Source organism: Culex quinquefasciatus, chromosome 3 (assembly GCF_015732765.1).
Source record: "Culex quinquefasciatus strain JHB chromosome 3, VPISU_Cqui_1.0_pri_paternal, whole genome shotgun sequence".
NCBI lineage: Eukaryota > Metazoa > Arthropoda > Insecta > Diptera > Culicidae > Culex > Culex quinquefasciatus.
The window spans coordinates 170,328,384-170,355,364 of NC_051863.1; the positions used below are offsets into that span (position 1 = coordinate 170,328,384).

The 26,981-nt window shown below is 35.9% G+C and overlaps 1 protein-coding gene across 12 annotated transcripts in view; it reads left to right on the forward strand.

Annotated features, from left to right (window-relative positions):
* Positions 1-26,981, forward strand: part of LOC6041453 (diuretic hormone receptor) — a 95,619-nt gene that overhangs the window by 47,187 nt on the left and 21,451 nt on the right. For all 12 annotated transcript variants that reach the window (XR_005278282.1, XM_038260544.1, XM_038260543.1 and 9 more), the window contains 4 exons: positions 19,269-19,464; positions 19,649-19,742; positions 19,885-19,978; positions 24,329-24,409. Coding sequence is in view for 11 of the 12 variants with exons in the window: in XM_038260544.1 (XP_038116472.1) it covers positions 19,269-19,464; positions 19,649-19,742; positions 19,885-19,978; positions 24,329-24,409 (465 nt within the window). In the remaining variant the exon portion in view is untranslated. The remainder of the gene's footprint in view (positions 1-19,268; positions 19,465-19,648; positions 19,743-19,884; positions 19,979-24,328; positions 24,410-26,981) is intronic.

The window sequence follows — 26,981 nt, forward strand, 5'->3', positions numbered from 1 at the left end:
TGACTGTCGTAATGATTTTGTAATTTTTTCCATTGTTTCAAAAATTAGCGGTTCTTTTTTAAAAATACTTTTTCTTAAATTTTTGGAAGTTTTTATTTTATTTATAAAAATTGGAATATTTTAGAGACTATTAAATTCTTTCAAATTTAAATAGTTTCGAAAAATGAAAAAGTCTCGTTTTTTAAATATTTTTGGAGGTACATTATACAAGTGAAAGTAAATAAAACCGTTCAAATCAGTACTTGTGTTTTTAGGCTCAAATCAAAAGTTTTGTTTTGTAATGTTTTTTTTTAATTCGACCTTTTGTCCTTTGGACGTTTTGTCCATTCGACCTTTTGTCCACTTTCGACCTTTTGTCCATTCGACCTTTTGTCCATTCGACCTTTTGGCATTCGACCTTTTGTCCATTCGACCTTATGTCTTTCGACCTTTTGTCATACATTCGTTGATTTGTTCCCGGATAAACGAAAACTATATGAATTCTAGTGATGACCTTAAAACAACCTTATGAGTCATGGTCACCATTTGTAATAATGTTATTTGGCGGACCTTGAAAACTATTTGTCAAATGGTCACCATAAGTAATAGAGTTATTTTAATGTTTGTAATGGTCAACTATTTTCTTGATGACTTTAAAAAACTATTTGAGGATGTTTACTCAAATGGTTACCCTAAATCATAAGGTAATTTTGAAGTTCAAATGGTTCATATTGATTCACGAGTACCATATAGAAACATTAAATAACCATTTAAAAAATAGTTTGCAATTTGCAAAAGCGTTTACCAAATTTGAATAAATTCTGTTTTCAAATGAAATAATTAAACTTTTTTGTCTATAGCTTCATAAGGGGTTGGGTTGGTACTGGAGTCGGGTTTGGGCAACTTCCGGAACAAGATTTTGTCTGACTAAGTTGCCGGAAAAGTGTACGATCTACTCAACGATGGTGGGGCTGATAAAAGCGAAGAATTACAAATAAATATCTTTGATAAATAAATAACTTACTCGATTAATAATTCATTGCATGTTGTCATCAGCCGACGCGAAAAAACGCCGTGAGGTTACCGTCCTGGTCCACTTTTTTTGAGTTGCTGAATGTGCCCGACTTTGTAGTTTGGTGTTCCTTGTTGGTCCTCTTGGCGTACGTCCTTCTTGAGGTTACTTCCATTGGCATTCAGCAGCATCGATCTGCTGTTTCTGCCCGTCGACGTCCTGCGCCAGCATCATCTGGCTTGTCTGATCGTCAGCCGAAAAAAAATCGAGTTGAATGAATGATTTTGCGCACCTTTGGAAATAGCTCAAAGTAACCAGACTTACCGCGTAAACGTCCTTGTTTTTGGCGCGCGCTATTCTCCAGATTCCGGTAAGCGGCCTCGTACGCTGCGAGGCAGCGCAGCCGACGAATCGGCAGGGCCTTGGCGGCGTTGCTGGTAGTACCGGAGCGTGTCGCTGAGCATGAGGTCCTGGCCGCTGGCGACGCGGCCTTCTATGTTCTGGAAATTAAAGCGGGATTAGAGCGAGCTGAAAGGTTGTTGCTGCTACGAACTTACTCGAATCTTTTCGAAAATATCCTACGTCTTGGCCAGGAACATCTCCAAGGTGCCGTGTTCGGCCGTGGACAGCGTCGTCAGCACCGACGAGAAGCGGATGTGTGCGTTGGCCACCTCCTTGTATATTTTGGTTATTTTTTCCGTGCGCAGTGCCGGTTCCTTGAGGGGCCGAGGAATTGTAGCTCGTGCTCGAAGAAGTCCTTCACGTATTTCACGGTTGTGCCCAGGAGGATTTCGTCAGTGGTTTTGCCTATGCGGCGCATCAGCCCGCCAAACACGTCAATCTTCTTCTTCAGATTGGCGCACAGATCCTGGTCGAATTCGAGAAAAACTTTTAAGTGGGAATCGTTCCGGAACACCGGATGGGTGGTCATTTGCGTGAGGAACACTTCGTGCATGGCCACCGTCTTCTTGAACGTCGCCAGATATTCCGCCTCGAGTTCCTCCTTCATCTTTTTAACTCCTTAATCATGTTGCCTCAGCCCTCGCCCAGCCGCTCTCGATACTTGCCACGCTGCGCCAACAATCACATTTCCTTTTGGAACCCGAGTCACTCCTGCAGGTTTCGATCCGGGTACAGAATGTCCAGGTACGCCGGTCTGTATTTCCGGATGGAGGCGGCACTCGCGATTATAATCAATCTTGTCGCAACCGTCGCAACACATGAACAGTTGAATGTTTTGATCTGTTTTGTATTTGGGTAAATGACGTTTGAAGCCCTGCGACTGAGGGTACAGTAAGCTGGTAAAATACTGAACTAGATAAGTTAAAAGGTTTGAGTCTTGGCAATAATCACAAACAAGGTTAAGGTGAAGCCGTAGTGCAGCGTTCTTCGTATGTAGTTGTGAATCAATTATCATCAACCATCATCAATGCTTACTAGTATGCGTGATGTCTTGATCAGCTGTTCGCAATACTACTATAATGCGACTGTAAACAATGTTTTGCTTCTGTCATATTCATGGCATCTAAATCTTTAAAGGTGTAGCCAATCCCAGGTACTTTTTTAAAATAAAATAATGAAAGTTTAAATTTTTTTTATTTGATTTTGCGTTGGATAATAAAAAGAAGTTCAAGTCTAGAGTTTTTTTAAAAGGACCTAAAAGCGTTTGTCTTTCATATGTTTGTGGTTTTATGGACCATATAAAAAAACTCTGGAAATACATATTTTAAAGTTACCAGTCAAAGGTAGAGTCTCAATCAATTTACATAATTTAAAAATACATACCGTAAACTGGGGTGACTTTGCTAGGTTTTAGATTTATCGGTAAAATAAATAGTTTAAATTAAATACGTATAAAATGTATGGAATCATACTGACCGTTGTAGATCAGATTGATTCCATGTCATTCCTTACTTATGTAGTTTTAACTCTTTATTATTGTTTTATCAAAAACCTGCCAAAGCCACCCCGGTTTACGGTAGCAATGTGTGGTTTTATTTATTTAGTTTAATTTCGGAAATGAAATCAAATTTCAATTATCTAATTTGATCAGGTTTATAGGTGGTAATAAAAAAAACTCTATTTTGGCATTTGGTTCATTTAAAGTTGCATTTCTTTGCAAATGTGTTTTTTTACAAATGTGTCAATTTTTTCAGCCACCTTATCCTTAAAAATCTGGTTCATGCTGAACCATCTTGTGAAAGTAATTATTCACGTCGGTTCCGTACATAACAAAACGAGACACGAATTTGCTTGCGTAACGTGCAAAGCTGATTGCACCTGGACAGTTGTATTCCGATCTAACACTAAGTCATTATTTTTCACTTTAACGCCAAGTGTGCCAGCCGAACTATATATGTCTTTCTTCAGGTCCGATTTTGAGTCTTTTCTTTTTATTATGAGAATTGTGTTTCTGTCAACTGATACAGCTGAAAATATTAGAAAATAAATAATTAAAAGTAAACGATTAAAAAATAAAATATTTACCATCTGGCGCGCAGCAAATATAAGGATGACACGGGTCAATAAAAACAAATTTTCTTCCAACTTCAGTTTAAAGTCGCTTTGGACTTGGCTAACAACTAGGCCAGTTATAGAGCGATTAAATTTGAGGTAGTTGTGATTTGTGGTAGCCAACAACATGTTTTGAGCTTTTTTAGTTTTTGTGATGCTTTGGCAGTTTATGACATCCCCAACAAAATTACAAAAAATCCGACCTTCGGACAAAACATCCATTTCCTTTATCGAGAGGCAGTTTTCTAATTGTTTTCTGATTTGAGGAGTGATCTGTAATTAAAAAAAAGTATTTGCTATATGTTTTGCAAATAAAAAATAAAAAACTAGAAAATGTTCATTGAAATTGTTATGACACTTTCTTGATTTAACAATACACAAAACTTTTTTTTCTCAAACTAGTGTTTAGGAAAAAGAAATGGCCATAAGTGAAGAACTTTTTCTTGAGATAAGTTAATTTAAAATACCTGATAAAATTTCTCAAAACTTTCAATGTCCACAATATATTCCGCTGCTGAGGTTTCGGCAGCTTCAACGGCGTCGGCACCATAATCTTCTTCCTTTTCTGTTTGTTTTGCAGATTTTCGACAAAAATCTGGAGAGTTTTGTGCCATGCGTGTAGATTGCAGTTTTTTGTGTTTTTCGTCGAACATTTTTTTCGTCCAATATCCCGGGGATTGTCCGGTGTAAGCCTCCATATAGGACTCATGCCACTTGTAGTTTTCATTACACTGAAGGACCGTTATGATAACACGGCGGTTCCACGAACCACGAGACATTAGATTCATCCGCTTGCCCAAATTGTACTTGCAAAGGCGACAGAAAACGTTTTCCGCCCTGAAAAAATAAGTAATTATAAAACAACATGATTATCTTGAAGGCATAAAAAATACATACAAATTGCTTGTGCGATGCTCGCATAGCTGTTCTGCTTTAGCAGCGAGTTTTTCCATTATGAGCATAACTTGTTGCCAAACTCCTTCGTTTTGTAAATCAATAATTACGCTTGGCATTGCACCATCCTCTCCTGCACGTGGGCAAAAATAGTTTCGGCAGTCACGATGATAACCATACACGTGGTACGGAGCGTTTCTAATTTCTTTGCGTAGCTGATCCAAGGCTTTGGGGTCTGTTGATTCAGAACAATGCTTAATTGCACCGCGACATCCTTTCGGGATCCGTTCGACCTTAGACATAAAAATATCGGCCAACGGTTTCTTTCGGCATTTAACCTAAAAATAAATAAATAAATCTTAAATCAATAAAAAATAACATTGCGTTGAAGATTTGTGAAACCTTAAACATTGAAAACAAAACAAAATTAAAACTAACAACAAACAATTCAAATTCAAATCCAAAATGGAAAGAAAACTAAAAACTGAAAACAAGAAACAAGAAACTAAAAACTAAAAACTAAAAACTAAAAACTAAAAACTAAAAACTAAAAACTAAAAACTAAAAACTAAAAACTAAAAACTAAAAACTAAAAACTAAAAACTAAAAACTAAAAACTAAAAACTAAAAACTAAAAACTAAAAACTAAAACTAAAACTAAAAACTAAAAACTAAAAACTAAAAACTAAAAACTAAAAACTAAAAACTAAAAACTAAAAACTAAAAACTAAAAACTAAAAACTAAAAACTAAAAACTAAAAACTAAAAACTAAAAACTAAAAACTAAAAACTAAAAACTAAAAACTAAAACTAAAAACTAAAAACTAAAAACTAAAAACTAAAAACTAAAAACTTAGAACTAAAAACTAAAAACTAAAAACTAAAAACTAAAACTAAAAACTAAAAACTAAAAACTAAAAACTAAAAACTAAAAACTAAAAACTAAAAACTAAAAACTAAAACTAAAAACTAAAAACTAAAACTAAAAACTAAAAACTAAAAACTAAAAACTAAAAACTAAAAACTAAAAACTAAAAACTAAAAAATAAAAACTAAAAACTAAAAACTAAAAACTAAAAAATAAAAACTAAAAACTAAAAACTAAAAACTAAAAACTAATAGTAGTTTATGCAACAAGTTGCAAAAAGAGGATTTTTTCAGCACGAGTCGATAAATACGACGAGTGCTGAAAAAATCAAGTTTTGCAACGAGTTCCATACAACATTTTTTGCAATTCCGAAAAACACCCATTGAGTGAAATTTTAAGTCAAATTTTCATGTATTTTGTCAATAAATCGTTTAAATCAAAAAAAATGTTGAAAAGTGTTACTTTTCGAAACAAGTGCTGAAAAGTTCAACTTTTCAGCACCCATTTCAGTGCTGAAAAGTAGAACTTTTCAGCATTTATTTTGAAAAGTGTTGCTATTCGATTCTGTTATTTTTGGTACAGAAAAGTAGGCTATTTCGTCGTTCAAGAATGACAGGAAAAGTAAGTAGTTTCACGATGGAATTGCAAAAAACTAGTTTTTAGTTTTTAGTTTTTAGTTTTTAGTTTTTAGTTTTTAGTTTTTAGTTTTTAGTTTTTAGTTTTTAGTTTTTAGTTTTTAGTTTTTAGTTTTTAGTTTTTAGTTTTTAGTTTTTAGTTTTTAATTTTAAGTTTTTAGTTTTTACTTTATACTTTTTAATTTTTAGTTTTTAGTTTAGTCGTGTCGGAAAATATCATGACTATAGTTTTTTTTAATTAAATTACCTCTCGCAGCTTTTTGCCAGTTCCTTTCAACGTGTGATTACAACACAGCTGATGCCCGATTTCTCGTCCGTACGATAGCTGATTTTTGACTTTATAAACCGTTGTTGAGTCTCCATCTGTGATGATCGTGCCGCATTTAATTCCTCTACGGAGCAACAACTTAAATCCTTCCACGATGATCGAACTTTCCATGGCTCCAGAGCTCCCAGTAAAGTTTTTATAACATTTATGTTTGAGGAGTGGACGGTTCATTTTGGCTCGCTTGATATTTTGCGAACAAACCGAACAACGCTTGTTCCGCATTCCAACATGTAGAACTCTCTTTGATCGTGATCCTACGATCGCAGCGCACCCAGAAGATGAAGTGAATCTCGTTCCGTTGCTTCTTTGGGCCCAAGACCCATCGATCTCACAGACAATTTTGGCCGGCGTATCTTCTGGCAAACCGAGGGACTTGTTTTCTTCCTTGGTGAGTTTTAACTCTTCTTCTCCTGCTCTGTACGTCGACTCCTCCAGCGCGTTTTCTAGGACACTATCCATGCGAGCCTCATCGAGGAAATACGTTTTGCTGCTTATTATTGGTATGTCCAAAAAGGAAAACAGTTCGTAGGCCAAGTTGTACGTTGTACCACTACACAGAATGGCCCAGGCCAAACTAAAGCGCAACTTTGTTGGATTGTTGGACGGCATTTCTGAAGATCCTTTCAACATTAGGCCGCAAACGTTGCACTTCATCCAAATGGTCGAAATCATGGATTGAAATTGCTCTTGCTGAGGGCATAACAATCCCATGCACAGTCTGGAGTGGGAGGCTTGTGATAATACTAGCCATTTCATGAAAAAGTCGTAATCAACAATACGTCTACCCTTGAAAGACTCCCACCCCGGAAGTTGCATGTTAGCAATACTCTTTGCATACGCCGCTTTAGTTGTTAGCCTCGAATCTGTGGTCATGTTTGTATAAATATTATTCATGACTGCTGCAGCCGGGTTTTCTTCAGCATCCATGTCTTTAACTTTACATGGTTTCGGCAAAGATGCCTCGTAACGCTCCTTATCGATGCATGCTGAACATTCGCATTTCGATTCCAGCTGTTCTTTGCCGGGAATCTCCAGAACGAAGAGCTTTGATCGCGTCAGCTTGATCGATCGTGAGCTTTTGACAAAGATTGTTGAACTTTCCGGAAGTGGCCGGGAGTTTTCCGGTGAGGACTTCGAATGCTGCAAAACATCCGGCTTCCCTGAAGAACTGTCACCCACTCGAGGCGCATCAAAGAACTCTCCTTCTAAATGAGTAATATCGGTTGATGTACGCTTCGCTGGGGATCTGCATGGAATGGTTTAGTTAGAAATATTCGAGACAGCATAAAAACCGGATTGTAACCTGGAATGCGATCGCGATCTGGACGAACTGTACCGGTTCTGGTGCTGTCGTGGCCCGGAGGATGTCTGACGAGACCTCGAACAACGATCACCATTGCGTACTGTTGTGCTCAGATCAATCCGACTGCACACGCCGATACTGCGTTGAGAAATTAATGAGAAATTCATCTTGGAAGATCCGAATTCTTCATAACTTACCCAGTGTCAACGTTGGACGCAGTCCGTGGCAATCCCTGGTGTAGCGCAGCGCTTTTATTTCCGAGCTGACCTTCCTTCGGCGGCGGCACATCGGAAGATCCTGGAGCAGCAGCGTTCGTGCCGAGCTGACCGACCGGCGTTGACAAGCCTGAGCTTAGTTGGTACTCGCCAGCGGAAACTTGTAGCACACCGCCTAGATCGCCAGAAGGTCCTGCCACAGCAGCGTTCGCGCCGAACTGGCCGACCGGCGTTGACAAACCTGGGCTTAATTGGTACTCGCCAGCGGAAACTTGAAGCGCATCGTGTAGGTCGGCAGAAGGCCCTGCCACAGCAGCGTTCACGCCGAGCTGGCCGACCGGCGTTGACAAGCCTGAGCTTGATTGGTACTCGCCAGCGGAAACTTGTAGCACACCGCCCAGATCGCCAGAAGGTCCTGCCACAGCAGCGTTCGCGCCGAACTGGCCGACCGGCGTTGACAAACCTGGGCTTGATTGGTACTCTCCAGCGGAAACTTGTAGCACATCGCCTAGATCGCCAGAAGGCCCTGCCACAGCAGCGTTCACGCCAATCTGGCCGACCGGCGTTGACAAACCTGGGCTTGATTGGTCGGCAGAAGGCCCTGGCACAGCGTGTAGTTGAACAAAAGATTCTGGAGCAGCAGCGTTCTCGCCGAGCTGGCCGACCGGTGTCGACCCATAGGATGCGTCGCTAGCCTCAGGATAGTACGAAAAGCGAGCAACTTGGGTCTGTGCCACCCCACGTCTCGCTTGATGGCCTAGTAATAAAGTTACAAAAAATTACTTCCTTTTCTTTCGCTGAAAAGATCATGCAAACCTTCAGATTCGTCGGACAAACTTAAATGTTCCGGCAGCACTTCGTACGACGCAAATAACTGTTGTTCTTCCGGTTCCGGAGGTGAGAACCCGTCAACCAACGGTGAATCCCGAAAAGCGTCAATATCTATGCACGGAACCGGCCGTATGTCCTCGATAGAGGGAACTCTGTGCATATAACTTCCGACCATTTCCAGTTGCCGGAAAAAAGTTCCTTCTTCAAGGTCATCATAACTCCGAAGATGATCGACGGTTCCGCATTCACTGAATCTTTGATCAAACTGGTACTGCTCGGTTGTTGAACATTCCGGTAGTTGTTGGTGCTGTGGTTGTGATGTGTTGTAGAACTCGTTATGTTCATGGTCAAACTGGTTCTCTTCGTTGTCGAGGCAATCCGGAAGTTGTTGCTGCTCCGATTGTGATGTGTCTTCCGGGATTTCCTTTTTTTTGCGAAGTGTCCACCTGTCGCGAGCGGCTTTTTGTTTTTTATTCACTTTTGGCATTTTTTGATACGCGAAAATACTGAAACAATCCGATTTGCTTGATATTTTTTTCTGTCGCACACGTTCAATTTGACAACAAACTTTGTGCTGTTGCTTACACGGTGGGGTATAGTAACTACTGTTAGAAACAATAACACGAATTCCAAATAGATATTTAAGATTTTCCTCCTATAGTTTCGTCTTATATTCTAAATTATTTTAAAATCATTCAAACATAAAAAAGCCATTCTACTGAGTTTATCACGAGAATCTTAGACCCAATTACATCGATTGGTTGATTAACTAATCATTACGATTAAAATCAGCCGGAAAACACACCGTGGAATAGTTTGTTTATGTTTTTGGCATCGATCAGTGTTGCCTGATCGCAGATAAAAAAAACGGGTATGATTTATAAGTTATCATTCCATGATTATTATAAGCCACATATTGATGTTTCAGTTATAGGTATATTAACAATTAGTTTATGTATTAATAAAAATAAATTTTCAGCTCGAATTCCATACAAAATCGATGTTTCGGGCATTGACAAAGTTTAAAAAAAACATTTGAAAAATGGCACCACTGGAAAATCAATCATTGATTTGTTACCACCACAGATACACAAATGCAAAGTGTTGGTGACCAAGTTTTCATTCGATTTTCTCGCCGACCACGCGGTTATCAAAACTTTGTGTGATAAAACTTTTAATAATTAGTGGATGGAAATGATTTCTCTTGATTGATTCGTGATTGTAGTGTTATTAAGTATACTGTGATTCATTTTGACGACAATTTGATTGGTGGAAGTAGCTTAAAAACGAGAAAATATTTTTTGCATGAAAAAAGAAGACCAAGAAGAATATGCTGCCTGGCTACAAGAAGAAAAATAAGATTAGAAGTGATAATAAGAAGAAAGATGGAAAAGTTTATAAAAAACATTCAGAACTGCAAATTTTTCATAGGTGATGAAAGGAATCGGCTATAAATGGGTTGCTGCATTTGATGATTCATTTTCATGGAGTTTTATCAGGTATTTATTTAAAAAAACTTATTTTCAAAAATAGACCGCGTGGTACACACATACAGTCACATATGTAATGATCATTCGTAGAAAACGCCATGTTTTACTGCAGGTTGCCGTCACCTTAATAGATCAGATAAGGTGAGGGAGAAACCGCCTTGAGTCTGGGGTATAGACGAATCCAGTTTGAAATGGCCGCTAGGTGGCCAATGGTGTTCCACAGCTTCCATGTAGTTGAATATGGGAGCTCAGGAAAACTCAATTTTTAAGCAATAAAATGATTATTTATGATAAACAAGCCTTACCCGAAAAACTTCGTCTTTTCCTTTTTTCTGGTTCTGTTTGCTGGTTCAGCCTCCTATGATCAAAATTTGAATTTACGTAAATTTTCCCATACAATCTGCAGATTTTCAGGAATCGGTTCCAGAGTGGCCAAAGTTGTAACTTTTTGGCGTAAGAACCTTCTTTGGACTTATACGAACCCAACGCAACAAAGAGAACCCCGATCCGACGTTCCGTTTTGAATTGATTCGCGTTCGAACAAAACCGTCGAAATTTTTTATATATATAGATGTATTGATTGATTAGGTGCACAAAATGTGTCTAGAATATTATTAAAATAAAATCTGTTCGAAAAAATTTCAATCGAGATAAGTACACCATTCGATTCAGCAGGAATTTTGGGCACCAAAAATATATAGTTTCCATATGTTAAGTATTTTATTTTAAAAGAAAATTAACAAAAAGTATGAAAATCGAGACATTTAGTATGGGAGCTGTCAAATCTCTCACCATCAAAAAGCAGCTTTGAGCTTTCGCTGGATTTGTCTATTAAAAACACCCAAAAAGCAAAAACTGAAAATTCTCTAGTCCACACTCCCTCTCCCCCTAAATAGCAGACTGCTGCTTTTCAAAATACTTCAAAATAAAATGTGAGCAGGAGAGGAGTGATTATTCCTTTATTTTATTTGGAAAGATCACGATATGTCCGTATTAACTTTTCAATAGGGCGAATCCGTAGATGTAAACAAGCGGCCTATCCTATTTATTACTCAACGTGAACTGTCACTAGAGCGAGTGGGATGACTATTTGTTTACATCTACAGATTCGCCCTATTGAAAAGTAAATATGGAAGTTTTGTTTAACTTTCGTCTAAAACATGTTAATGGGCTTTTGAGGACTTGTGAACCATCAGTATATCCTCAAGTAAGTGAATTCATGCATTAGTAATAAGCAGAAAAGGCTGCTTGTTTACAATCCTACATTGGCCCATTTACATAGTTTCGCTTGAAATAATTTTCCCATTTCCCCCATTATTTCGTTACCTTCAATAAAACCTCCTTCATAATTTAAAACAGTGACTTTTTCAGTCACAGGGATTCTCACCTGACCTGCAGGTTAAACTCGCTGGCTGTCAAAGCTGTCAAACAAGTTTAGAAAACTTTGCTAAAACAAGTTGCTATTTACTTTTATTTTAAATTTGAACAAAAATTTACACCTCAATTTTACCTTTTTCAACGATATGCTGCGAGCTAACAGTATTCTGCTCAAACTTACAAAAACCGGAAAGGTTCTGGTTCAAATATACCGACGCCGAGTGAAGCACCAGTCGAGGTTGTAGTGGGCAGTCAAGGGAAAGCCATCTCATCAGGAAGAAAATGCAGAAAGCCGTACGCATTGGCACATCTGGTTGCCGTACCGCCGGAAATCTTCGGAGAACTTGCAAAACTTTTCTATCTGTGCCCTGTCGGCGAGGAAGGGTCAGATCCGGTTAAAAACGAGCTGCTCACCTCAGTCGAAGACATTGTCCAACTTGAAGCCGCTGCGGATTAGAAATAGCTTGGAATTCCTCTTGGCCGTTGGCGTAAAAGTGCCGTCGAAGCTGGCAAGCATAACATTCTGCTTAACACCAAGAATGGCCAGCAGATCACTGGTGGCATTGAGCGCCGCTGGCCAGGCACGTCCCGGTTCCTCACTAAAAACGGACAGCAATTTTTAAAACGTGAAGTTTGATTAAGTTTTTTGGGTTTCATTTCATGTTGTTTTTATACTCATATTTTACGGTTTTCTGAGCATCAGCCGAAACTAGCAAGTTCCAGTTTGAATCCATGATTGTTTTGCCGAAATCGATGTGAATTTTGTAGCAAAATCCCGAATTTATCTTAAAAACACTTCCACTTCAATGCGCAACAAACATCAGACCATCAATCTGATTTGTTTTTGTCTTCAGCTTGAGGTGTGATTTCGCAAAACAAACTTTTTATTGAAATAAGTTTACATTTAGAAAATTTTACGTTACAAATACAATTACATGCCTTTCAACTTTTCAAATTTACGATTTACCAAGTTAGGTGGACATCATTTGGCTTACTTGACCCTGGATTTCACCCACATTTGAGCTGCCAAAGAAAGCCAATCCGGAGTTTACCAATTTTAATTGACAGAATCTATACCAACAAAAAGCGAAAACAAACGGAGGAGCTCAAGAACAAAAAGGCTCGAAAATGTCGGTTCCTTTTGATGCGCTACAATTCTTTTGAGTTTCGTTGACGATTCAATTTTAAGCATATCATGTTTTTGATAATTGTTACTTTATTTCAATTGTTTGAGCGAATCATTTTTCAATAGTTGATAATTTTGGATTTACGGCATATTTGCGAGAGCAGGTAACGAGCGTAGCAAGAGAAAAAAATGAGAGAGCGCGCAAACCAGAGTATTAATAATCTGCCTTGCGCGCTCTCTCGTTTCTCTTCTCTCGCTATGCTCGTTACCTGTACTCGTTGCAGGCAGGCGCAGGCAAAAACAGTCTGAAGTGAAACGTTTGTGCGGCTGGTTGTTGTCTACGTTTTGTGCGCAGGTATAATTTTCAAACAAATCATTTGATTTACCAGATACTTTGTTTACTTTTTTCTTGTTGATCATTTCAGCGCCGTGGAGAACTTGAAACAACGGAACAGATGGTGCTGGAGGATTCGGCGGCAGCCGACCGACAAAACAAAATCGAAGCGAACGCACGATTGGCATTAATCAAGGAAATCATTTGATCAGATAAGTACACATATTTGAATGTTACATTCTACTCGATACTTTGTGATTTTTTTTCTTATTTTTTCAGGTTTGGACGACTTTGGCAGTATGATCAACCGAACAGAATCGGCAATCAACTAGAATTAAAGCCGAAAAAGTTCAAATATTATTGTTGTGAACCATCCGTCAAAAAGTGAACCAATTTGTATGATAAACTTTAATTTACCATTTGATAACCATGTATCAAAAAGTAAAAACTGGTCGGCATTGTTCGACAAACCTTAAAAAACCATTTGAAAACTATTTCTGAAATAGTGAAACTGGGAAAAAATGTAGGATAAACCTTAAATAACCATATGAAAACTATTTCCAAAATAGTAGCGCTAGGTAAAAATAGCAAGAAAAACCCTAAAAAACCATTCACGAACCCTTTCTAAAATAGTAGACGCAAGGTTAAAAATTGTCAGAAAAACCTTAAAATACTATTTAAAAACCATTTCTTAAACAGTAAAAACCGAGAGAAAAAGGTCGCTTTTTCGCGAAAATTTACTTTATTTTTACCATTACACAAATGGTAATTTGACGAAACGTTGTTCGGGGATTTTTAAGGTTACCGTTGCTAACCACCCTCAATTCAGATGGTCGAACTTTATGAAAAATGGTTTGGTACCATTTCCGATATGGTATTTTTAAGGTTTTCCTACCATTTTTCAAATAGTGGTTACGATCTCTGAAATGGTGAGAAAACCATTTAACACAAAGTTTTTTTAAGGTTCTCGTTTATGCGGGTTGAAAGTAAAGCACCCTTAATTTTTTTTAATTGCTGAGAAAATTTCCTACCATTTTGTCTCTGGAACTTTGAAAATCGGACAGTTAGCCTCACAAAAAAAAATCGAAGAAAATGTTTTTTTTTTTAAATTCACCTACAATTTTCAACTGATGACATTTCGGAAAGTATTGGTCCGATGTTCAATGTTAAAAATTGAAACTTTTGTAAAATTTTCTGATCTTATCAATAACAATTGTTTCGAAATATCAAAATCTTTACTTTTGAAAAGGTCTTAAAAAAGATTAGATAACACCAAATTATAAAAAAAAATTAAATATTTGTATGGAAAGGATCAGAAAATATCACAAAAGTTTCTTTTTTAAACATGAGCAATTCTCTACCAAAACCGGAAATGGATTTTATTTGTATTTTTTGATGGCCAAAGAAGCTATTTTGTGTCATTGGTTCACCCATACAAGTCACCATACAATTTTAGCAGCTGTCCATACAAAAATGGTTCGTAAATATTCAAACAATTGGGTACTAAAGCCCTATGTCAATTTTTATGTACAACGGTAAAAAACACGATCAAAACCCATTTCTGATCACTTTTTTTCATTTTAAAGCAAAAAAAAAATGACATGACAACATTTTTTCGATGGATCAACTATGGTCCCCTTGGAACGAGCTGTCAAGTAGGAACTTTTCTGTCAAGGACCGCGAGATTAATTTTTCAAAATTGATTTAAAAATCCATTTTAAACTCTTTGTGGTCGTACAAAGGGTCATTGCACTCAGAAAAATAAGGTTTATCGCTGTAAACAATAATATCAGCAATGTAAGCTTCATTTTAGGACCCAATTGTAACTTTTGAGTGAATTTTCTGATCAATTTGGCAAAGTTGTAGGTATTGTTGAGGACTATTGAGAAAAATAGGTACACGGAAAACAATTGCCGATTTTTTATGAACGTTTTTTTTACAAAAACTCAATTTCCCAAAATACGTATTTTATTATTCTCGAGATTTTTTGATATGTTTTAGAGGACCAAAATCAGCAACTTTTGAGCCATAGAGAAAAATGGTCAAAAAATCTGCCCCCGAGTTTTTCTTTTAACTTTTTAAAAAAGTAATGATTTTTGGAAAAAATCGAAATGAAATACAAAACAAATTTTGACCTAATTTTTTTAATGTAAAATAGAATATACAATCGAAAAGTACCTCACAGTTTTTTTGATAAAAAGCTCCGTTTTCAAGAAATAGCAACTAAAACTATTTTTTTTGAAGTTCAGAAAATTTTCTATAAAATTGTTTAAGAGACATTGAAGATTTGACCTATGGCGGTCAGATACAGCGGCTTAAAGAAAAAGAAACTTGGAAATTGTAGTTTTCTAAGTCTCACCCAAACAACCCACCATTTTCTAATGTCGATATCTCAGCAACTTATGGTCCGATTTTCAATTTTAAAACATGAAACATTCGTGAAATTTTCCGATCTTTTCGAAAGCTATATTAAAAAAAATCAATACTAACATTTCAACATTTGTTGGTTGGAAATGATGTAAATTTTAGGATTTTTTTTTTCATTAATTTATTGATGATCTGCAAATTATTAGCAGTACCATAATTGATTCACGGAACAAATAAATTTCTGATCGTTTTGTTGATTTTTTTTTTGTTGAATTATTTTCGACAGTTAGAACTCCACAAACTGTAAAACAATAATAACAAAATTCTGTTCCAATTATTTATGATTAAGATTTGTTATTGCAAATAATCAAAGAATATTTAAGCCCTTTCTGCCTACAGTGCAGCACAAAAGAAAAAAAAATAATCTAATTGAATTTATCCCGCACTCCCACCAGTTTCAGCACCAGAAAAGAGATTTCCCAGCTCAAAGTGGGTGGGCACAAATCGTTCGCTCGAGCCGTGTAAAATGAGCCAAAGTGAATTAAAAGCAGATGAAAAGCATCTGCCAATGGTGTCGCAGAAAATGGGGCCTTGAGGGTGGGGTGGGGGGAAGGAACACTCATTTCCACCATGTCATATGAATATTTGAGCGACCGGGAGTGGGTTGAAATAGGTGGGTGGGTGTCAAAGAACAATCTGCTGCGAATCCAATTTAGAAAGAATTTCATTTTGGGTGTGGAAAAAGGAAATCAAATGTCAGAAAGCTATGCGTTTTCTAGATGGCTTATGCAGAGTATTGATAGGAAGAGTTGAAATTAATTTATCTGCAATTTTCCAAACAAGATATTGTTAACACCCTCTTAATGAAGTGCTCAAGTCATCAACCAGCAAAGAGCACCATCAAACAAATGTTTACAAATTCAAGTTAAACCCCCTTTCAAGCAAAATCTCCCAAGAAGTGGCTTCCAGTTATGTCGAGATGGGACGTACAAGATTAAACGCTTTAACTCGAGCTCGCATGATGGAAAAGGCTGGCTGGAAGGGTTTCTCCGGCGTCAACTTTCCCTCCCCCAGAGGGAAATTCCTCCAGCGTACGCTTTATTACTGTGTCTGCTTTTCACCAAGAAGCGGAAGCTTTGGCAGCTTTCCTTTTGAAATGAAGTGCCGTAAAAAAGTGGGCCACCACACGAAGTTAGCAAGCATGACTATGGGGGTGAAAAGAAAATTCCAACTGACACCCCTTTCTTCTTGCGGACCCTTGTAGGGAAGCGCTTCAAATTTAGTGGCGTAAATTTCTGATGGATTTCTGTTTCAAATCAAGAAAAAAATCAAGCTTTATATTTTTATGCAAAATTTTGTTAAATCGAACTTTAACTGAAGCTTCTAATTTTCTTAAAAATTATTTTTTTGTATTTAAAGTAGTTAAAGTATTTGAAGTGTTTGAAGTATTTGAAGTATTTGAAGTATTTTAAGTTTTTCAAGTATTTTAAGTATTTTAAGTTTTTTAAGTTTTTTAAGTATTTTAAGTATTTGAAGTATTTGAAGTATTTGAAGTATTTGAAGTATTTGAAGTATTTGAAGTATTTGAAGTATTTAAAGTATTTTAAGTATTTTAAGTATTTTAAGTATTTTAAGTATTTTAAGTATTTTAAGTATTTTAAGTATTTTAAGTATTTCAAATATTTTAAGTATTTTAAGTATTTGAAGTATTTGAAGTATTTTAAGTATTTTAAGTTTTTTTTAGTGTTTTAAGTATTTTAAGTATTTTAAGGTTTTTAAGTATTTTAAGTATTTTAAGTATTTTAAGTATTTTAAGTATTTTAAGTATTTTAAGTATTTTAAGTATTTTAAGTATTTTAAGTATTTTAAGTATTTTAAGTATTTTAAGTATTTTTTTAAGTATTTTAAGTATTTTAAGTATTTTAAGTATTTTAAGTATTTTAAGTATTTTAAGTATTTTAAGTATTTTAAGTATTTTAAGTATTTTAAGTATTTTAAGTATTTTAAGTATTTTAAGTATTTTAAGTATTTTAGGTATTTTAAGTATCTATATATATAAAAAATTTTGACGGTTTTGTTTGAACGCGAATCAGTTCAATACGGAGCGTCGGATCAAGGCGCTCTTTGTTGCGTTGGGTTCGTATAAGCCCAAGGAAGGTTCTTACGCCAAGAAATTTCCACTTTGGCCACTCTGGAACCGATTCCGGAAAATCTGCAGATTGTATGGAAAAAGTTGCGTAAAATCTAATTTTGATCATAGGAGGCTGAACAAGGAAAAAGCTAAAAACGTCAACAAACGAAAAAAGGAAAAGACGAAGTTTTTCGGGTAAGGCTTGTTTTAAGTATTTTAAGTATTTTAAGTATTTTAAGTATTTTAAGTATTTTAAGTATTTTATGTATTTTAAGTATTTTAAGTATTTTAAGTATTTTAAGTATTTTAAGTATTTTAAGTATTTTAAGTATTTTAAGTATTTTAAGTATTTTAAGTATTTTAAGTATTTTAAGTATTTTAAGTATTTTAAGTATTTTAAGTATTTTAAGTATTTTAAGTATTTTAAGTATTTTACATTACATTATAGTGAGCTGTTTTATGATGAAAATACTCTAACAATGCGAAATGTATGCAGTAGTATTGAAACGTCTGCTGAACATTTGAGGGTTAACATTCCACATACCAGCTTCTCTATAAAAGGAGAGCGAAGTAACTGAGTCTGATCTGATGTGGAAGCGAAACGGGAGCCCGAGACAGGGGAGTTAATAAAGGATGATTGCTGGGGATTTGCTCGGCGTTATTAAGATTAAGAAAAGGGAAAGGGCTGCCTGGAATCTTGTTTTTTTTGTCTGTTTTTCAAGTGGTGTGATTTGTATTCTTCCCCATTGTCTGACTAAATTGAGTTCCTCGTGTTATCAGATGGTTTTGATTTAAAACATCTAGGCTCAACTTTGCTTGAATGTGGAAAATTCCACCAAATTTTCAGGCGAAAAGCCTACCAGATCAAATTCTCAGCCGGAACCCACGGTCGTATTTCGCTGTAATGGATATTTATACCCCAAAATGTTCTTTTAATCTACTTTTTCTCTACTCGAAACTCATTGCAGTCGTCGGCAGCCCATCTGTAATGGAGCATCTTTCTTTCTGGGAACCACGTGGGGGGACTTCGCCGGAAAAGGTTGACCTTTTCAAAGGGGGGTCCACCCACTCCCAGACAGACACAGATTCATGGCATGACAAATTTCCATTATCATTGCAAGGCTCCTGACAATGGATTGTTAAACGGTTGGTTTCCGCTGAGAGATGGATTTTTTTAAAATGTTTTTTTGATTCTATAAGTTGGAAATTTAAAGGTTGTTCAATTAAGTTCAAGCCGGGACCATGGTGTTGGGGTAAGCGTGATTGCCTCTCACCCAGTCGGCCTGGGTTCGATCCCAGAAGATCCCGGTGGCAAATTTTGAGACGAGATTTGTCTGATCACGCCTTCCGTCGGACGGGAAGTAAATGTTGGCCCCGGTCTAACCTAAAGGTTAGGTCGATAGCTCAGTCCAGGTGTAGGAGTCGTCTCCCTGGGTCCTGTCTCGGTGGAGTCGCTGGTAGGCAGTTGGACTAACAATCCAAAGGTCGTCAGTTCGAATCCCGGGGTGGTTGGAAGCTAAGGTGTAAAAAGTGGTTTGCAATTGCCTCAACAATCAAGCCTTCGAACACCTAGTTTCGAGTAGGAATCTCCAAGGCAATGCTGTAGAGCGATTAATTTTGATAATTTGATTCAATTAAGTTCAGGACGGTGTTGTCATCGGAGCATAAAACAATGCTGATTTGAAGGACATCCATCGAGTAAAAAAACCATGCGTCTCCAGCAAAACGTAAGGAGAACTAACTTTTATACAATTCTTCAAATTTGCTCTGCACTGAAGTTTTCAAAAACCTTCACAACCTTTTCCCAGCCCATTGAAAGAGTTAATAAAATATCTAATTGAAGCATTTTTTCCGTATTCGACAGAGAACGCCAGCCGGTACTGCAACATCAACGGCACGTGGGACAACTACACCAACTACGGCGAGTGCCAGCACGTGGGCACGTCCGCCCTGCCCGAGTTCGAGCTGCACATCGAGCTGCCAACCATCGTGTACTTTGTCGGCTACAGTATTAGTCTGGCAGCACTGGTGCTCGCCGTCACGGTGCTGGTTAACTTCAAGTGAGTGAATGGGATCGTCCATAAATTACGTTAAATGTTCGAAGAATATTTGTAGCTCAAAATTCAAACGTAATTTATGGACGTCTCCCTCAATCAGCTGTCACCGATGTCAATCGTGTTGGATTTAAGGTCAGACCTAATTCTACTTTTTTTATTCGCCCTCGCTTGAACCTTCTTGAACCAGGGATCTGCGATGTCTCAGAAACACAATTCACATCAACCTATTTCTAACGTACATTATGTCGTCCAGCCTGTGGATGCTGATACTCTCTCTACAGGTAAGCGGGAAGGACTACAAGGAAGAAGGTTGAAGGTTGCGAACCCGGTGGTCCAGATTCCGAAATAGGACAGACGGAATCAATAATGAGTTTGTTTTATTTACTTTTCTTTCTCTTTGGGTCTTGTGGTGCTTTGTTTCAGATGACAACCAAGACGGAAATCGTCGACTGTATATTTTTAGTTACCCTGTTCCATTACTTTAGCACGACAAACTTCTTCTGGATGCTGGTGGAAGGTGAGTTAATTGGGGCGATTGAGAGTTTCGCAATTAGTGCTACAGGAGATTGTTAAAAATTTTCATCACCATTTCAGTTCGTCGTGATTGTCTTATCTTGTCGCATTTGAATTTTGGGCAAAATTCACAATTTTATAAGAAAAAAGAATTCTTTGAATGAAATTATTTATTACATAAAGTATTTTTTTACCATTTTTCCTCCATTTTTTTTCATTGTTGACTTTTTTTCTGACAAATAAATTATACTGATGCAGGTCGACGATGACGGATGCAATATTTTAGGACAAGTTATGAAATTTCTGAATAAAATGATTTTATTAACACCTAAAGTCCCACGCTTGAGAAAAAGGGGAATTTATATGTAAATTCCCTCTTTTTTCGAGCTTGGGAGTTTAGGTGTTAAGTATCCATTAGGGTGGCTTGAAGTTGTATGGGAAAATTTCTAAATGGACTAATTCAATCACAACAGGCATTTTTCGGTCCCATTTGGGCCCCCAAACAACCCCCCAAAATTTGGGAGCGATAGGGTTTGACCCGGCTTTCCGCAAAGCGATTCAAAGTTGTATGGAAATTTAGAAATTTCCATGATTTTTTTTTATTGATTTGGTGTCTTGGGCAAAGTTGTAGGTTCGGAAAAAAATAGACACACGAAAAAAATGTTTTTTTTTAATAAGGCCGTTGCAAATATTTTTCAAAGTTTATGTCGCCCCCCCCCCCCCCCTTCAAAATTGGTCTGAAAAAGCAGGGGACAAAAAAAATATTTTTCCAAAAAACTTCAAAATTTTCATGAAAATAGAAGTCGAATCAACTGAAAACATTCTAAAATGCATTTTTCTGCATTGATAGTAATATTCAGCATGTTTGGGCTTGTTTGAAAATGTTTTGAATTTTTATAAAATTCCAATACACAGCACCGCAAAAAAATTATTTTTCGCAATAAATAAAATTTTCGTCAATACTTGGATATTTTGGAAATAAATGATGGCAAAACAACTGGACAGGTGTATAATGCATTTTTAAACACTTTTTTCATTAAAATATTGAAACCATTGCTCGTAATTTCAATTTGTATACTTTTTTATTTTTTTGCCCCCCCCCCTCGACTTTGGTCAGAGTCGAGGGACATAAACTTCAAAAAATATTTGCAACGGCCTTAACTTTTTTTCACAAAAAATCTGTTTCCCGAAATCAGTATTTTGTTATTTTTGATTTTTTATGTGTATGCATTTTTTAAGCCATTCAGAAGTTTGGATCAAAATTTTTCCGACGAGTTATGGTTTTTTTAAATAGTGATTTTTGTAGAGAAATATAAATCTTGTACTTAAAATTTGTTGACCTCATTTTTTTAAATTTCAAATTAAATTTGCAAGATCGGAAAATGTTTTTAATCAGACGCAATCGATACTCCAGGAAACTGTTTTTTAAAAGAATTTTTGTTAAGCCTCTTTTTACGTGGCAGGCCTAATTTGCGATTTGCACCCTTTTTCGCCCACCGTGATCAAAAATGTCTTAGATAGAAAGCTAGAAATGAGTTGACACCCTGTAGATGTGCCAACCTGTCTTCCAAACATGTCAAAATTTCTTCTTCTTAAGTAGCTTAACAACTTTTCCTAAGACACCAACGCTTTAAAAGGTCACCAGTAGAAGTTAGGCTTGGTTGACACCCTGTAGTTGCGTCACCCTGCATGTCAATAATTTTTAAATAAAAGCCACATTCGTATACAACAACTTTTCCTAAGACACCATTTTGCTAGGTTGCTTCCTTATAACGTTAACAAATAAGATTTCGAAATATCTACCGAAGTACTGGCAGTGTTGGCAAGAAATATAATTTTCAGCACTTATTTTGAAATGCCTCTTTTAAAAACTCTGTATCTTTTTCCAGAAGCAAGATAGCACCATACTCTCTTCGGGAATGTTTTAGAGGACATTCAGGACTATACTTCTATGGTGTTATTTTTTAAATTGAGTGAAAAATAAAAATTATAAAAATCAAAATGTAAAAAAGAGGGTTTTCCCATGCAAATTTCCATACAACTTTGAATCGCTTTGCGGAAAGCCGGGTCAAACCCTATCGCTCCCAAATTTTGGGGGGTTGTTTGGGGGCCCAAATTAGACCGGAAAATGCCTGTTCTGTAAAATCGACCATGTCGAGCCACCCTAGTATCCATACCAGCTGAAGCTTTTGTTTGTTCTTTGAGCTACCTAATGAATTGTGAAATTTTGTATAAAAGTGTTTTTTTAACCTCTAGAAGTCATGTTCAAGCCGACCTTCCTAGAAAATATATATGATTCCAAAGAGATCGATTTTCAATATATAAATGTAAAATATTCATGGAAACTTTTTATCTTTCCGATGAGAATATTTAAATTTATTAAAAAGCAATTCTCCACGAAAGCAGCATGAATCGAAAAAAAAGTTCTCCGATCTGGCTCAAATTTTTTCTGGGGGTTCCTTGGCCGAAATAATAAGACCCGTATTTTTTTTGTTTGGCCATTAGGATGACCTACGCCGTTGTTAGGGTGGTCCGAAAAATTGCCATTTTCATTGATTTTTGCAAAAACCACATTTTTCCAAAAAAATTGTGTCGCGTCGAAAAACCCAGTTTTTATTTTCAAAAATCGTATATCTGAATATTGAAAACATAACTTCACCATTTTTTTATATTTTCTGTAAAATTATCCGAGGAATCTTAAAAAAATATTTTCAGGCATAGGCTCTTTGGCCCCGAACCCTTCAAAACATGTTTTTAAATTTTCATACGAACTTTTCAAATGTTAGGATAGATGTTTGAAATTTTTAACTATTTTTCCTTAAAAGCCTATCTGATACCTTTACATTTGCGTCCAAGATAGCTAAAATCGTTTGAAACGGTGCGGAGTTATAATTTTTTGAAAAATGTGGTTTTTGCAAAAATCGACGAAAATTGCCATTTTTCAGACTACCCTAACACGGCGTAGGTCAGCATAATGGTCAATCAAAAAAATAATGGTCTAATTATTTCGGCCAACTGTATGAATAATAATGGCAGAATTAAAACATAAACAAGAGAAATTTTATTCTTCACTAAACAAAACATGTTCTACGTAAAAATTAATCTGATTAGCAGTTCAGTAGTTTGAAATTTAATGCTGAGTTGAAAAAACATGATTTTTTTACGATACAAAGGGTAAAAGGACATCTCAAATTGAAACATCACTTAAAACTGCCCAAGCAAATGTACCGTGGAACCAGAAACAACATTTCCCACTTTGGCGCGCGTCCAAACCTTGAAGAAATGCTTAACTTTATTACCGCAATTTTGCGCTGGCTGCACTTCTGTGCTCCGGGTTCGCGTCTCTAATTGCGTTTAATTGTTTCTTGGACGTTGAACGGACACTTTCGTCCTGCGGAATGATTTACGACACGGTAATTAAACCGGTCAAGTGTTGGAGCTTTTTTATTGGTAATTATGTTGCAGTGTTGATTTTAAGTGTGGATTTCGGTAATGGTGGAAAATGCGATTGAAATTGCTGTTAAAGTAAATCTCATTTTCAACAGGAGATTATCGAGCAATTATCCTTGATAATGGTGCTTCAATATAAGCATCTTGATAGGTCGGTTCAACCGCGAATAAATCGTTGATGACCGTAGTTTCCCAGATCTGTTAGTATAATCTGAAACACCAGGTCAATTTAGTAGCAATCGCTGTGACTAAGCTCACAGCTGTTAAATTTGTATCACTAGCCCACGGGAAGGCTCCGACCCTGATGCTGATCTCATGAATTACAGATGAGTTTGCCGATAAACGATGTTGTTGTTGTTGGCGACACTGTTGTCACAGGTTACTGTCGGAGATCCTGGTTGGTAACGCTGTAAAATTGAAATTAATTTGCGCTGGCCAACACCACATTTGGAGCCGGTTAGAAACTGTAGCTGCTTGATAATCCAGCTTGAATTTTTAGTATTTGTGGTTTTGGAACACTGGGAAAATTAACTTATTTAATTTTAAAATAATTTATTTTGATATAACTCTAAGATACGTTTACAATGTTTAGCAAATCTGGAAAGCAGTCTGGTTTAAATGAACTGTCATGATATTTAGTCTCTACATCAATTTTGTAACAAGACCTCTGTCCGTTTGTACCAAACTAGCAAATTGAGAAGTCTAAAGCTAAACCTCTTAAGACATGTTATCCCAAAAGCAAAAATTTATTATCTTTCAAGATCATCATTTGTCTTTCCTTAGACTATCATCTGAAATGTGCTCATAATTTCCAATCCCCTTGATGTTTAGGTGCTCTGCCATCTTATGGTTAATAATAATGTTTTCCCTCCAACACTAATACCCTCTCTTTCCCTCGTTGTAGGTCTGTACCTGTACATGCTGGTGGTGCAAACGTTTTCCGGAGACAATTTGCGTTTTCGAAAGTACGCCATCATCGGATGGGGTGAGTTTCACTGTTTGTTTGTGCACATATGTATGTTAGGGTGGTCCAAATCCGGGCTTTTTCGTGGCTTCGGTAAAGTTTTTTTTTTCCAAATTTAAATAAGTTTCTACATCCGAGAAATGGTAAGAACTGGATAACTATGGCATCCTCCACAAAGTAAAAAGAAAATCATGGTGATATTACAACTGGGAAGGTGTTTTGAGGTAAAATTACATCATAAAGGAGGTAATATTCAACTTCCAAAATTACACCTTCAAAATTTACAAAAAAAATTACTGTACACAGGTAAAAAACTGTTACCATACAAACATCAAGCGATTAGAGAGAGGAGTTGGTGATCAGAATAAGCTCAAATTTGGAATTCAGGCCCATCTTTAATTTCGGAGGAACCCGGATTTGGACCACCCTAATGTATGTATGATTAAGGTTGTAGGAGGTGTGAGTGATGAAGATGGAATGCTATGTGTGTTCTGTGTGCTTGGAGTTGGCTGTAAAACCTCAAAGATTCAGAGGTTTCACTGTGCTTCCACTTCTGACAAGAAGACAACACTTGGCCTTTTCCTTAGCTGTTGTTTGTTTGAGATCATAAACGATGCGTCAGTTTGCGATTTTAACATCTATTACAAATTATGAGTATATTCAGCATTTAAATGAAAAAAAGAGTACATTTGAAAGGCGTTAAAATTTTAGGTGTGTGCCTCTTTCATGGTAATAATACATCCGAATAGTTCGAAAAATGTACATCGTTTAATGTGCAAGTTTATTTATTCTACATAAATTGAGATTACATTAAATCAACTATATTTTTTCAATCGTCCAACATTAACCTTTTTCTTCTGACATAAAAGATGTACAAATTCCCATACACCTATTTTTAATAAAAGTGCAAGGAGTTCATTTTTCTCAGGGGGTTCAACAAAATGAGTTCATTAAAATATATTTTTTAAGAAATATCGATTACATATCTATGATTATTTTTAAATAAGCGAGTGAAAAATATTCGCTCGCTTATTAAAATTAACTGATCTTTCTCTCTTTTAAAAACTAAATGAAAAGGCTATTTTAATGCATGTTTTGATTTTTACGTATTTTTTATTGGATTTTTCTTAATTATTTGAAAATAATATATGCTAAAAATCAAGGACCTTCATGTCTTGACAAACTCTATGTCAAGACTTTAATGTAGGATTTTCGAGAAAGTTGCTATTAAATTTACAAAATTGCGATTATTTCTGCTAAAATTTAACAAATCTAAAGTTTTTTTTTTTAAAAAAAGGTGATGTTTTATTTTGAGGAAATTTTCTACGAACTGTTTTTCTACATTCAGATTTCATCGATAAAGGCAATTAATTGCATAGTTCAATCGAGTAGGAGGATTTATATTTTTCCAATATCCATGGGCTACTTAGTAGTTGTTTCTTGTTTTTTTTATCATGTTGGGCATTTTAAAAGTCTCAATTTTGTATTCGAGTAACACTTAGGTGTATCTTTATGATCAGTTGTGCAATAAGAAGGTTTTTAATTTGTTTACAGAATCATTCAACGTTACTTTTTTAGAGTAACTTAATAGAAAAGTAAAGAATAAGAAAATTGAAAAATGGGATTACTACAATTTGTTAGGAATGCAGAGAATACGGTTCTTTCAAAAGACCGCAGATTCAAAAAAATCACGGTTCTTTTTTTTTTGTTAATTGATATTGATCAGAGTCGAGGGACATAAACATCAAAAAATATTTGCAACGGACTTGTTGAGTTCTTTGAAATAACGATTTTGTATCTCTTAATCAAAATCAAAGAAAAAGAAACTTTAAACATTTTTTTTTTTAAATTTGATTTGAAAGATCGAAAATTACTCATTATTCTTTTTAAACAAATAAAAGGCGCACTAGAACTGTTCATGAATTTCGTGAAACACTTGAAAAAAAAAAGATCATTGAAGTGATTATTTTCAGCAAACCCTTCTCTAATTTGCTAACGAAATTCATTTCATCTGATGTAATCTTAGCATTCAGCTAATTAATTGCATTAATTTTTGCGACAAAAAATATTAAATTTTCGATGGTTAAAAATTAGATATGACACAAAATCTTTCATGAAAGCATTCTTGTTAAAAATAGTGTCATTTTACACAAGGAACTGGTTCAATTAACAGCAAGTATCTGTGAAATTTTACTCACAGTATTTTTGGTAACATTACACAAAGAAAGGGATATTTAACCATCAAATTTGCAACCATCTAAAATTAAGTTTTTTTCCGTTCCTAGTTGTAATATCACCATGATATTTTTTAACTTAAAATATAAACAGTAAAAACATATTTATTACGTCTAGAAATGTGGACAGATTTTTTTTTGCCAGAAAAACATGTAAATTCACATATTTACATGTGAAATTACACTTTTCACATAAATTGTGGTAACATTGCATAGAAAATACACTAAATCTGTAAACATCTGTTCTACCAAATACAGTCAACTCTCTGGCTGTCGATCTTCTCGATATCAATATTACTCCAGCTGTCAATAAATTTTTCAGTCCCTTCAAGAAGATTGCTTTGATTTTTTGTTCTATA